General features: G+C 34.5%; 1 protein-coding gene across 4 annotated transcripts in view; it reads right to left on the reverse strand.

The window, feature by feature from the left end:
- Window positions 1-572: 572 nt before the first annotated feature.
- Window positions 573-13956, reverse strand: part of LOC137393729 (uncharacterized) — a 41512-nt gene continuing 28128 nt past the window's right edge. For all 4 annotated transcript variants that reach the window (XM_068080405.1, XM_068080408.1, XM_068080409.1 and 1 more), the window contains one exon: window positions 573-961. In XM_068080405.1, coding sequence (XP_067936506.1) covers window positions 764-961 — 198 coding nt within the window. In that variant the 3' untranslated portion in view covers window positions 573-763. The remainder of the gene's footprint in view (window positions 962-13956) is intronic.

The following is a 13956-nucleotide window of genomic DNA, read 5'->3' on the forward strand; positions in this document are numbered from 1 at the left end:
TAAGCTTACTCTAATTATCCATTGGCAATGCTAGGCTAATAACAAGTGGCAGGCAACTACATTACCCCTCATTGTTTAAAGGCTGATTTCTAATACCCGGGCATCCAGCCAGTACTACTAATAACGGTAGAAATCACAAGAAACTAACATGCCTGTTGTTGACATTTTAGCCACCTAGCAAATGGGTATAAATGTAATGCCATAACTTTTAATAAACACTAGAGGAGAGGTCAAATAAATAAGCCCAAAGGTTAGTTATAATTGTGATTAGGCAACACCATATCAAAGGCAGTTGCCCTTTAATTGTAGTGATGATAAACATAACCATCTGTATTTGGTCAGACATATAATTGTAAAAATGTACACTATGAACTACCCAAAAGTCATTCAAGGATGCAAAACGAAAACTCAACTAAGCAATCTGAACAACTATAAAATAATTAACCAAGACATAGAAAAATGATTTATAAGTTAACAGTTTGCTATAGATGTGATGATTTCACCAAATCACAGGTGCTGCTCCTAATTCCAGATAGATTTTTATTAACCAAATTAAAAATATGAACTGAAACGGAGACCGGTCAGCGTATACTGGCCACCATAAACCAGTGACCATAAACCAAATGCATATGAGATGCAAGCTCTCAAAATAATTATGCTGTTCAACTTTGATAAAAGGAAGTAATTCCCAAAAAGTATGGAGTAAATTGAATAAGTTAATACATTGAATTGTAACTATAAATATGTAAGACAATTATGACTGTCAACGACGACACCTCTTGCAAACAAGAGGCTTGAGTGGTGTATTGTAATGTCTATCGTCTTCAGCTATAATTGGAACTAATGGCCTTGAACAATCCTCCTCAGGAAATAAGGCTATAAAATCTACCTCCCCGTATTGGTAAAGCCGAAATGATTGTAAAGTTACACCAAAGCTGTAGCCGAGTAGACACATCTCAACCTGGCAAAAGATATGATAAGGCAATAAAATAACATCATCTCTGTTGTTCCAACCAATTCTAAAGTGAGTATTTACCTCTGTTCTTTTTTATCATACATGAGGAAGTCTCTATATTAGAGGAAGGGGTGTTCAGTAGTAGTCAGTCAGAGATTTAAATCTGATATATATACAACAGTAGTATGTAGAGAGCAGATCTACACATAAAAGTGACGGATCCAGCGGGGGGATAGAAAAAGGGGGTTGCGAATTAAATTGGCTAGGGGTGTAGATTGAATTGCGTGGAGTTGAATGAGATGTTGGGGTTTGGGGGGAAATTGTGGTGTAGAGTAGGGGGTTGAATTCGAGGGGGTATGGATCCGCTCCTGGCGTAATCGGCGGATTATCTGTGGATGAGTCATCCGATTAGTGGGGGGATGAGTCATCCGATTAAACGCGGATTATCGCGGGATTAGTCGGGGGAATCGTCGCGGATTAGTCGGGCGAATCGTCGCCGATTATCGGTGGAATAGTGGGGGTGAATATCTGGGACATCGAGGGCTGGATGGTTTTCCGGAGTGGATCTCGCGGATTATCGAGGAAAGCGAGAGATTACCTACTGGATGAGTGAGGGGGTTAATATCTGGGACACCGAGGGGTTGATTTTCCGGAGATTGTTATATATTTGAAACATGGAATATATATGAGAAAGTGTTTATGTGCAAAGTGGAGAATGATATATATTTGAGAACGTTGAATATATATGAGAAAGTGTTTATGTACAAAGTTATTTTTTTGAAGATTTGATGTTTTTGTAATGTTGAAGCTCTTGAATGGTTAAGAATTTTAAGGATTTTTATTTTCGGTTTTTTTTTTTATATATGTTGAATGAAAGATCAGTTTTATTACAAAATTATTCACTTTAAAAGATATATTTATATGTATTATTCATTATTTCCATCATCATTTCGTTTCAATAAAAATAAAATAGTTTATGTTTAACTTGAAATATATGAAATGTACAAGTAGATAAGTCACAATAAAGATAATATAGTATAAATGAAACATTGAATATATATAAGAAAATGTTCATGTACATTCTTTAAAACGAAGTGTACAAGTAGATAAGTCAGAATAAAGATAATATAGTATAAATGAAACATTGAATATATATAAGAAAATGTTCATGTACATTCTTTAAAACGAAGTTTGTATCGAGTTGTTCATCAATCACTCATCGTCATCGGAAATAAGTGAGATAGCAGGATCCTTTTTGCATTGTACCGAACTCTCGTAAAATCTGCTTGCTTCTTCATGTCCCATGACTACTACATCGTAGTATTCGCGAGTATTGTGAGATGTTACTAGCCCCTTGTATATAATGATACCCGGATAATTTTCTTTCAACGAAAGGGCACATCTCGAAGGCATCGTTAAAGTTCCTTGAACTTCCTCTCCATCAACTTTGGTTGAAAATGCTACAGTTGGTACCACATCCACATTGCCTTCACCATCTTTGTATTCACTTGCTCCAACATTGTGATAGTGGAAAATAGATGGTGCTTTGAACTCCTTGAGATGACGAATCTCGAAATGTTGTATAAGTTTTTCAAGTCTCTTCGATCTCAGATTGGCTAGAGTACGTTTCATGTCCGAGGGAGTTGAGGTTCCTTCTGTTACTCTTCTTAAGTCATGGTAACTTCCCTGTCCATTACTCTTAGGTTTTAATCCAAGATATACCATAATACTTGGATAAGACAGCGATCCATCCAGAAATCGTTGTGGAGCAAATACAGCAGTAGATTTACTAATCCCATTTTCCACATAGTTGAAGTGAATGATACAGCACGCTCCATGGATCGAATGAGCTTCTTCCGTTTTTGTCACCTCCATAATCAATCCTATTGAAAGATCTGACATTCTCTGCAGTGATTTTGCTTCCATTAAAGTAGCCTTACTTAATGTTCTTAACTTGTCTGCCACATCTTTTACCCTTTGCTCCAAATTCGTTTCGATTTGGTTGGATTTCTTCTTCTTCGTAGGAGGAGTCGTGTTAGAAAGAGTTACAGGTGACATTTTCTTTTTCGACATCTTCACTGAACTATTCGATCCAGGTTTTATCACTCCAGATTGAGTATTATCCTCCATAGTTGTGTAGTGTGTTAATTCTCCGAGTTTGAATGAACAACTGATATCGTTTTAGTAAAATTCTGCTGGTTATATACAATTCTCCTCATCAAATGATTAATGAGTTTTGATAAATTTAGTTGCATCATCCATAATATCAGAAGACTTTTCGCGAAATTGAAAATCGCGAGATTCAATTTCGCGAAAGTTGACTATATAATATATATAATGTGTAATTTCGCGAAATCCAATTTCGCGAAATTCAATTTCGCGAAAGATGACTATATAATATATATAATGTGTAATTTCGCGAAATTCAATTTCGCGAAAGTTGACTATATAATATATATAATGTGTAATTTCGCGAAATTCAATTTCGCGAAAGTTGACTATATAATATATATAATGTGTAATTTCGCGAAATGGAATTTCGCGAAAGTTGACTATATAATATATATAATGTGTAATTTCGCGAAATTCACTTTCGCGAAATTCAATTTCGCGAAAGTTGACTATATAATATATATAATGTGTAATTTCGCGAAATGGAATTTCGCGAAATTCACTTTCGCGAAATTCAATTTCGCGAAAGTTGACTATATAATATATATAATGTGTAATTTCGCGAAATGGAATTTCGCGAAATTCGCTTTCGCGAAATTCAATTTCGCGAAAGTTGACTATATAATATATATAATGTGTAATTTCGCGAAATGGAATTTCGCGAAATTCACTTTCGCGAAATTCAATTTCGCGAAAGTTGACTATATAATATATATAATGTGTAATTTCGCGAAATGGAATTTCGCGAAATTCACTTTCGCGAAATTCAATTTCGCGAAAGTTGACTATATAATATATATAATGTGTAATTTCGCGAAATCCAATTTCGCGAAATTCACTTTCGCGAAATCCAATTTCGCGAAAGTTGAGTGAGACAAGTTGGATTAGAAGTGATTTATAGCTTTTGTGCAGGTTCCACCTCCTTGAACTTGACTAGTATAAATACAGCCAAGTTTGATGGACTCACCATTATCGAGAGTTTTTTTCGAACTATTTCTATACCTAACTGGATTATATATCTCACAAAAGTTTGGATTAATTCTACAATTTGGATATCTACGTATAATCTTCTCTCAGAATTTTGGATTATCTCTGTTTCACTGGATTATATTTCTCCGAACTAACTGGATTATATTTCTCACAAAAGTTTGGATTATTTCTACAATTTGGATATCTATGTATAATCTTCTCTCAGAACTTTGGATTATCTCTGTTTCACTGGATTATATTTCTCCGAACTAACTGGATTATATATCTCACAAAAGTTTGGATTAATTCTACAATTTTGGATATCTACGTATAATCTTCTCTCAGAACTTTGGATTATCTCTGTTTCACTGGATTATATATCTCCGAAATTTGAATAAAACGAGGAAATGTATCCGGCAACTTCCCATTCAGAACGAGACTGGAGCAAATCTGATGAGGTAAGTTGATTTACAATAATTGGTGGAAAAAATTTTTAACGAATGAATAAATGTAGAGAGAATAGTAAAATGAGTTTTTTAAATCTTGACAGTTGGAATTCTTTCTCAAAGATGTTCAAGCTTTCACGAGAGCATAATTTAATTTCTTCGGAAAATTCTACTCCTTCCACTTCAATTGATAATAGAGAAAGAAGCAGAAGTAGGGAAAGAAGTGCATCATCCGTTTCAGCTAATAAATATATCTGCTTAGAATGTTCGACTTCATTTAACAAAAAATCAATCCTCAAAAGACATGTCAAGCACATTCATCTCCAATCGAATGAAAGTTCAGAATCGTTTACATCATCAACTAATGATTCTTCGGAACAATATTGCAAATATGATGATGATGATGATAGCTCAATTATTATACAAGTTTCCGATCACCCTTTCATTTTCAAAAAAGTAAAGAATGATTCTCATCATTCTTCATTTCGTTCTGCTTCAACTCAAATTGGAAGAGGAGATCCTACTCGATCTAAGATAACAGTAACTCCTATTACTCGTAATCTTGCTGATGATGAAACCGATGAATCAGATGTATCAGAAGAAGAAAATACAAATGAAATCGAAGAAAATAGTTATTTATCTGATCAACCTACAAATCAAATCGAAAGAAATGAAAATGAAGTGGACGCTGATGATGACAATTTAGTTGGTATTAATGAAAGAGTCGAGCCCATCGTTCCTATCGAAAATGAAAGAGAACAAGATAATCAGGATATCATTCCTGTTAATGATGATGAGGAATGGGATGAGTTAATAAGAAGATATTGGAATGCTATGAAAACAAAAAGACGACGAGGAAGAGTTGTTGAAATGTTAAACGTAAATTTATGGAATGGAAATATTCCTCAAGCAGAACTTCCAACTCCAAACCATTCGGAAAGAATATGGAACGAGATGTTGACAACTTGGAATGGGTTACAAACAAGAGCTAAGTTAAATTGTAGTGTGGGATGCATTCTTGAACATAAAACTTCAGGAGAATTAAGATATTTTCATGCTTCATCGAATAATGCTACAATTTTCAAAAAAGCAAAACTGATTACAACAAGACAGGAACTACAGAATTTCTTTGAAGAATTGACAAGACAAGATCTTGCTGCTATAGCGATTCGAGAACGCCCGAATACAGCTTGGAAATTGAATGTAATTACCAATATTTCATTCTATTTCTATAAATTGATTGGAATGGGGCAAATAGGAGTGGCTTCAGATCTTCCGACTCACATTCTTAACAATCGACATGTAATCACTATGCATAACATTCCTCATAGCTGCACTCCTTACACAGACAATCTCTGTTTCTTCAGATGTTTAGCATTGAAGGAGATGTGTGAGTGTTCAAAGCGATGTAGTTGCACCAGACAAAGACCAAAACAGCAACTTGTGAAGATGCTATTTCAAAAGTACTCGAAACACATTTCTTCTTCCTCATCCTCCAAAGATCTGATGAAGAATTTTCCTGGAATTGAATTAGGAGACTTAATTTCTCTTGAGAAATGTTTTGACATCCGTATAACCGTATTATCTCTGAATGCTGATGAAACCTCAACAGTCATCTGGACATCGACCCAAAAAGAGGGAAAGGAACTCTTCCTCGATTTGCAGAACTCTCATTTCAGTTTCATCAAGGATGTTAATGCTTATACTAAAGGGTTTAGTTGTCCTTCCTGTGAAGTGAGCTTTACAAAAAGAGGAAATTTCAAGAGACATAAATGTAGTCAAGAAACAGTAACAAACTTCATCTTCGAAGGAGGAAAGTTTAAGGCAACACCTACAATTTTCGAACAACTGAAACGAGAGATAGGAATATCCGTGGCTGAGGAAGATACTTATTATCCTTTTTTAATCACCTATGATATCGAGTGTTATCTTCCAAAATCCGACCTTCCACCAAATTCCAATTCGGTTACATTCACATCAAGACACGAATTGATGAGTATATCAGTTTGTTCAAATGTACCCGGATTTAAGGATCCAAAGTGTTTTGTAAGTGAGGGAGATACTGATTCTTGTATATCTTCTTTTGTTCAGTATATTTCCCAAATTGCTGATGAAGCCCAGGATATCCTTGAAGAAAAACTTTACTACATTAGACAGTTGATGAAGGCAAAAGCTGAAAAGCAAGGAAAAGTTGAAGAAAGATTTAAATCCTGCAAATTTTCCAATCCTCGAGTATACCATTCAAGAGAGGGATTTCGTCATTTATTTGAACGTTTCGACAAATTCATCTCATGTATTCCGATTCTAGGATTTAATTCACAAAACTATGACCTGAATGTGATGAAAGGACCTCTACTTCGATGTCTTCAAGACACAGAAGACGAAGATTTTGATTTTGTAGTGAAAAGAACAAACAAGATGAGCTGTATTCAATCAAGAAGATTCAAATTCTTGGATATTTCCAACTTCATTGCTCCAGGATTTTCCTATGCAAAGTATCTCAAAGCTTTCAAATGCTCTCAACAAAAAGGATTCTATCCTTATGAATATATGGATGATCTTGAGAAGTTGAAACAACCGTTTCTACCACCTAAAGAATGCTTTTACAGTTCTTTGAGAGATGAACATATTTCGGATGCTGATTATGAAATCTGTTTAAACATTTGGAAACAAGAGAAGATGAAAACGTTAAAAGATTTTCTAGTATGGTACAACAATCTCGATGTAGTACCATTTGTTGAAGCTGTAGAAAAACAAAAAGAAGTTTACAGAACCATGGGAATCGATATGTTGAAAGACGCCATTTCACTTCCTGGATTGGCAGTAAAATGGATGTTGAAACTTTCAGATTCGCCTCCTCATCCTATGAGTTCTCATCATCAGACAATCTCATCACATCATTTCAAAGCTTGTCAACCTGTCTGTCTGATCAAGGAAAACGATAAAGATATTTACTTTACCATCAAGGACAATATCGTAGGTGGACCTAGCATTGTTTTTCACAGACTTCATGAGTCGAAGAAAACACTGATTCGAGAAAGAAAGTTTGGAAAGGAATCCAAACTTTGTGAACTTATTCTAGGAGTTGATGCAAATGCATTATATTTGTGGAGTATGATGCAAGAAATGCCTACTGGAAACCCTAGAATAAGGCGAATCGAAAATGGATTTGCATACACTCATCCTCGAAAAAATAGCAAGGCTGCTCATGGATGGTTACAATTTTTGACTTGGAAGGACAATATTCAAATCTTACATGAAAACAACGATAAAGAATTTAGAATTGGACAACATAATCTTCCTGTTGATGGATATTGTGAAGAATCGAATACAGTGTTTCAATTTCATGGATGTTTCTGGCATGGACATAACTGTAACAAGACCAAAGGAATAAGTATACATCCATATAAGAATCGACCCATGAGTGAAGTTCTGGAGGAAACGATAAAGAAGGAAGAATATGTTAAAGAACTTGGATATCGTTTAGTAAGAATCTGGGAGTGTGAATGGGACAAGATGATTGAGGATAACACCGAGATTAAGAACTTTATTAGTATCTTCAACGAAGAGTTTTATCCTTCCAATTCCTTTGCCACCGAGGATGAGATTATTCAGCAGATTATAAAAGGGGAGATATATGGATTCATTGAATGCGATATATCTGTTCCTGAAAACTTATACGAAAAGTTTTCAGAAATGAGCCCCATTTTCAAGAATACATCTTTGAATAGAAATCATCTTAGTGAAAGTATGAAAGAATTTGCTGAAAAGGAAGGAATGCTACCTCAAGAACAACGAACTTTGGTGGGGAGTATGTTTGGAGAAAAAATTTTACATACTCACCACTTTAGCAAAATGGTATCTTAATCATGGATTGATTATAACCAAAATATATCAAGTCATAGAATACACCCCTAGAAGAGTTTTCCAGTCATTTGGAGAATCTGTCTCAAATGCTAGAAGAGCTGGTGACAAAGATCCTGACCAAGAGTTGATAGCCACAACCAATAAACTCATTGGAAATTCATCGTACGGGAAAACAATCACTGAGAAATTAAAACATCGAAATGTCAAGTATATTCAAGGAGATTATGAAGCATCCTTGAGAATACGATCACACAGATTTGAATCTTTGGAGGAAATCGATGATAGCTTCTATGAGTTGACTCAACACAAGTCTTCGGTTAGTAGTATATATTTATTATCTTATTGATATAATTGAATCATAATGAAAAATTTACTTGAGCTAATATATATAAAGGAATCTAATAGGACTGTATATATATTTATTCAGATGAAAATGGATATACCTGTACATATCGGATTCTCCATATTACAACTGGCTAAACTTCGGATGTTGGAGTTCTACTATGACTTCATGGATAGGTAAGTAATCTCATTTGTATCTTTTAGAAAAAATATGTATAATGGTAAACATTTGAATGATAATTTTTGAAATGGGAGTATTATAATACTAAGATAACAAGAATTAAGGATTGAAATTTTTTATTTTAGATACTTCGACAGAAAGGACTTCCAGTATGTGGCGATGGATACAGATAGTGCCTACATGGCTCTTTCAGCACCTATGGATAATATCGTTAGAAAAGAGATCGCTGATATATACTACAAAGAATATGGAAAATGGTTTCCTAGGATGTATTGCGATCGACACGCGGATGATTTCCAACTCTGTAAATCTGTTCCTACAAAGTTGTGGGAATTACAAAATTGTTGCAAAGAAGTATATCAATATGATATAAGGACTCCTGGTTTATTCAAAGTAGAATTTTCAGGTCATGGAATAGTAGCCTTAAATTCTAAGACTTACTTTTGCTGGAATGATGAAACTCATTCTACAAAGCATAGCAGTAAAGGATTAAGTAAAACTACGAATAGTTTTACAAAAGACACTTTTTTAAAAGTATTACATTCAAGATCTCCTAAGGAAGGGGTAAACAAAGGTTTTGTAAAAAAAGACAATAGAGTGTTCTCATACACTCAACTTAGAACTGGATTAACATATTTTTATTCAAAAAGAAGAGTATGTAACGATGGAGTGAGCACAGAATATATTTTAGCATAATTTTTAGAAGTGAATTTGTTGTTAAGTATATATGATAGTAGAGTTTTGCTCCTCGATGTATTATTACTATAAAATTTTATTTTCTTCATTGGCTCTTCTTTTCGTATATACAATATCAATAATATATAACTAAGCTCATGTAAATTCAATATACTATCCAATGTAAAATCATTTCGAATGTAGACTTTCTCATAGTAACATGACTCAAAACATTCTGATTAAAGATTTTGTTCCATTCGAGGTTGCAGAAATAATCCCGGATAACATCTTGGTTCATCTTGACAAAAATGAACAAACTCGTACACATCTTACCGAGGAATGTTTATACTACATTCTAGGAACAGCTGCTTTTAGAAAAGTTGTGTCATTGAAAAGATTAAAGTCCAACTGTGTCTGCAGTGCGTTGGAATGCAGGGAATGTTTGGAATCAACATTATGTGTAAAAGAAATATCGATAACACCCTCAGATTTGAAGATGACCTTTGAATGGGTTGATCTTGAAGCTACCATTCGAGAAGGTAAAATTGGAAAAGAGGTTGATTTAGAATGGATTAACAGATTTATCGCGACCGATTTTAAAACGATGGAAGAAACGATTTTTGAAACCGTGTTTTGGAATAGAATTCGGCACTACATGACTCATCCTACTCAACGTGATGAAACGAAACAACTGCTCTTCAGAAGACTCATTCATATAGCACAATTTCCATTAATCGGAGAAAGAGTGGAAGAGGAAATCGAGCATGAAATTGATGATGTAATTATAGATGAAAAATCTGTTGGATGAAAATAAAAAAAAAAAGATTCGGAATGATATTAAGTCTACTCCTCTAGATTTCTCCACCATTCTTCAATTTAGCTCTGTTGGTGAAGGAACCAAAAAAAAAAAAAACGAAGAAAACAGAAACAATGTCGGTTATATTTCTAGAGGAGTTTATTCCAGCTCATCTTAAGGATGGACAATTATCAAGAGTGGTTGTAAAGAAAAACACAAAAAAATTCATCAGAAGAGTTACTGAAGAAACTTTTTACTATGTTATCGGATTCTATATCTATAAACGTTTCGTAACATATTTAGAAAGTCGGTGTGGATGCTTCGAGGGAGCTCGAGGATGTCAATATTGTATTAGAATAATGCAAATACGATATGGAAATGAAGGATTGACTCGACAAGAACTTCATGAGACTTTTGCCGAACTCGATATTGGAACGTGTTTGGAATCTGCTCAAATCGGACCAAGGAGTGACAAAGTCCAACTATCATTATTATCCTCACTTGATTGGAACACACCTTCAAACATAATATTAACCGAAACAAGACTTTATCCATATTTGAGAGGAGAAGCCAATGATCAACATGCTACAAATCGTTACTTCAGTGAACTCCTACATATCAATGGGAAGAATTGATAATCATCACAGTTAGACTTTGCATAATTCTTTATATTTAATCACTTTATATCCAAGAAGGATTGACTCATCAAATAGAATTGAATAACTTTTTTTGTATAGTATTTCAAGATAATTTTGAAGAATGAACTATATATATTATATTGACATACTTTTTTATGCATTTTCTTTGCCTACTTCAGTCAAGAGAGTAGTATTTTAAAAAGACACTATGACTATAATGAATTTGCACATTATAATATTTCTCATTTTACGCTTTACGGGAATAATAAATGGAAATCAAAGAATTCAATATGTTACCGATGCGAATAACTGCTTAAGCAGAACACTCAATGAATTTGAAGTTTCATTACTACTTCCATTCGAAGAAACTACTTTATATCACAAGAATAATGAAACATGCGGAAGAATATTTCCATTGGACTACTTTCATTGTGGTTATCCATTACCAGGCAATCACAGATTTGCGTGTAAAGAACTACTAAATGAAGATGAAACAGATGGAAAAAACCTATACCTTAATCCTATAGTGTCAGCTTCATCGGAGCAAGTTCTAACATATTCTGAATGTGAATATTCAGTTCAAAATTCCACAATCGATATTCTAATTGATTTCAAATTATTCTACAGAGGAGAATTATGTGGATATAACTCTACTCTTTCAATGTTGCAATGTCCTCCAGGATCGAATTTTCAAGATATTGACTTTATCTGTAATCTTCAACCTATTTCAAATTCTACTACACCTAAAGATACCTTCATATATGATAATATTGGAAATAATGAAGGATTAGATTTGTTACTTCCTGTTCAGTTTCTCAATTCTTTGGGAAAATCAACTCTTATTTTAGTTCTTCGATGTGACACAGAAATTGATGAAAGATGTATTCCAAAACTTTCCTTTTTAAAACGAATGACAGAATGATTTTGAATTTTTTGTAACATTTATAGTTTATATTTTATAATAAAAACTTATCTCTCATTCAACCAAATATATAACAATCTCCGGAAAATCAACCCCTCGGTGTCCCAGATATTAACCCCCTCACTCATCCGGTAGGTAATCTCTCGCTCTCCTCGATAATCCGCGAGATCCACTCCGGAAAACCATCCAGCCCTCGATGTCCCAGATATTCACCCCCACTATTCCACCGATAATCGGCGACGATTCGCCCGACTAATCCGCGACGATTCCCCCGACTAATCCCGCGATAATCCGCGTTTAATCGGATGACTCATCCCCCCACTAATCGGATGACTCATCCACAGATAATCCGCCGATTACGCCAGGAGCGGATCCATACCCCCTCGAATTCAACCCCCTACTCTACACCACAATTTCCCCCCAAACCCCAACATCTCATTCAACTCCACGCAATTCAATCTACACCCCTAGCCAATTTAATTCGCAACCCCCTTTTTCTATCCCCCCGCTGGATCCGTCACTTTTATGTGTAGATCTGCTCTCTACATACTACTTACAACTAGCTGTGCTACCCGGCGTTGCCCGGGTAATAAAACAGTCTCTGCACAGAAAATTTATTTATATTTAACATATAACAACATTTGCCATTCTAACTTTCAAACATCACATCATGAGAAAAGTGTTTTGTGTAATTGAAACAAACTAAGAGAGAAAATAAAAACAACTGTAAAGGTTTTCAAACTTTGTCAAACAACTTTTAAACAACATATCATGAGGGAAATGTTTTGTGCATATCAAATAATTAAAAAACATAAAACGACTATAAAAAGGTTTAGATGGAAATGTGAAATAATTAGCAAGTAATAGCTAAATTAAGTCGGTTTTGCTACGATTACAATAAAAGATGATTCGGTAATGATACAATTAATACGAACTGAGAAGACAAAATAAAAACCATGAATATGTTGAATTAATAATAACAATTCTTGCATAGAAGTGTGTGTATAAAAAAGGTTACTGTTCCACCAGAAGCTATCCATCAAAACTTTGAATACAACGATACTGGTACCTCTTGATACTAGTACAAATGTAAAAAATGAGATATTGTACTGTCTTTGTCTGCCCGAACGGTTAGCTAATGTTGAGGCTCTTCCCACAGAGACGATATAATTGTCCGTGTGAGAAGAATTGGCCTTGACCGCAGATATAGCAAGTAATTGAACCTTACAAAAATATTTCTTAAAAGGGACATCGTAACGCGTGGCCGCATTGGTGAAATAATCAGCGTGCGTTATAGCTATAGCTGGCCACACCTACACACCAACACTGAGAAATATATATATATATATATGTATATATATATGTATATAGATTATACGATTGTAGTTTGGAGACTATTTTCTTTTATCAGCAATAATTCAACTAGCTCCAGCACACAGCAGAATGGAAGAAGTCAAACAGTGTTGTCTTCAATCTATACATATATTTCTCTAAGTATGTGCGTCTGTGTGTCCCTCCAGCTATAGATCTTAAAATCTTGATATCAAAATTCTGCTATCTGATGGATTTAAAAATACGACGAACGCATCGGCAAAGTTCTTATCTGGACGGACACTCTACCACTGAACCAGAACGGCGTAGTGTTCAGATATGTTATTATATACTGCATACTTCATGCGCCTGCTAATTATTTTAACCTTGCATCCACGAGTTACGATGCTTCTGTTCAGAAATATTTTGGGACCTAAGTATATGCAACGCGATGCTTATTCCTCTTTTTTTGTTAGGGCGAATTTATTCAGCCCCACGATATCGATAATAATTTATATCAAACCTAAAATTTGGCGATTTGTGTACTGATTACATACGTTATTAAAGAATATACGTCGCTGAACTTGCCATGGCAAGTTATCTGTATCCATTATACGGTATATCCGGCATCCGTTAAAATAAAAACGTTTCGCAATGATAAAACTAATATTAAAAGTTTGGG

This window comes from Watersipora subatra, chromosome 4 (assembly GCF_963576615.1).
Source record: "Watersipora subatra chromosome 4, tzWatSuba1.1, whole genome shotgun sequence".
Taxonomy (NCBI): domain Eukaryota; kingdom Metazoa; phylum Bryozoa; class Gymnolaemata; order Cheilostomatida; family Watersiporidae; genus Watersipora; species Watersipora subatra.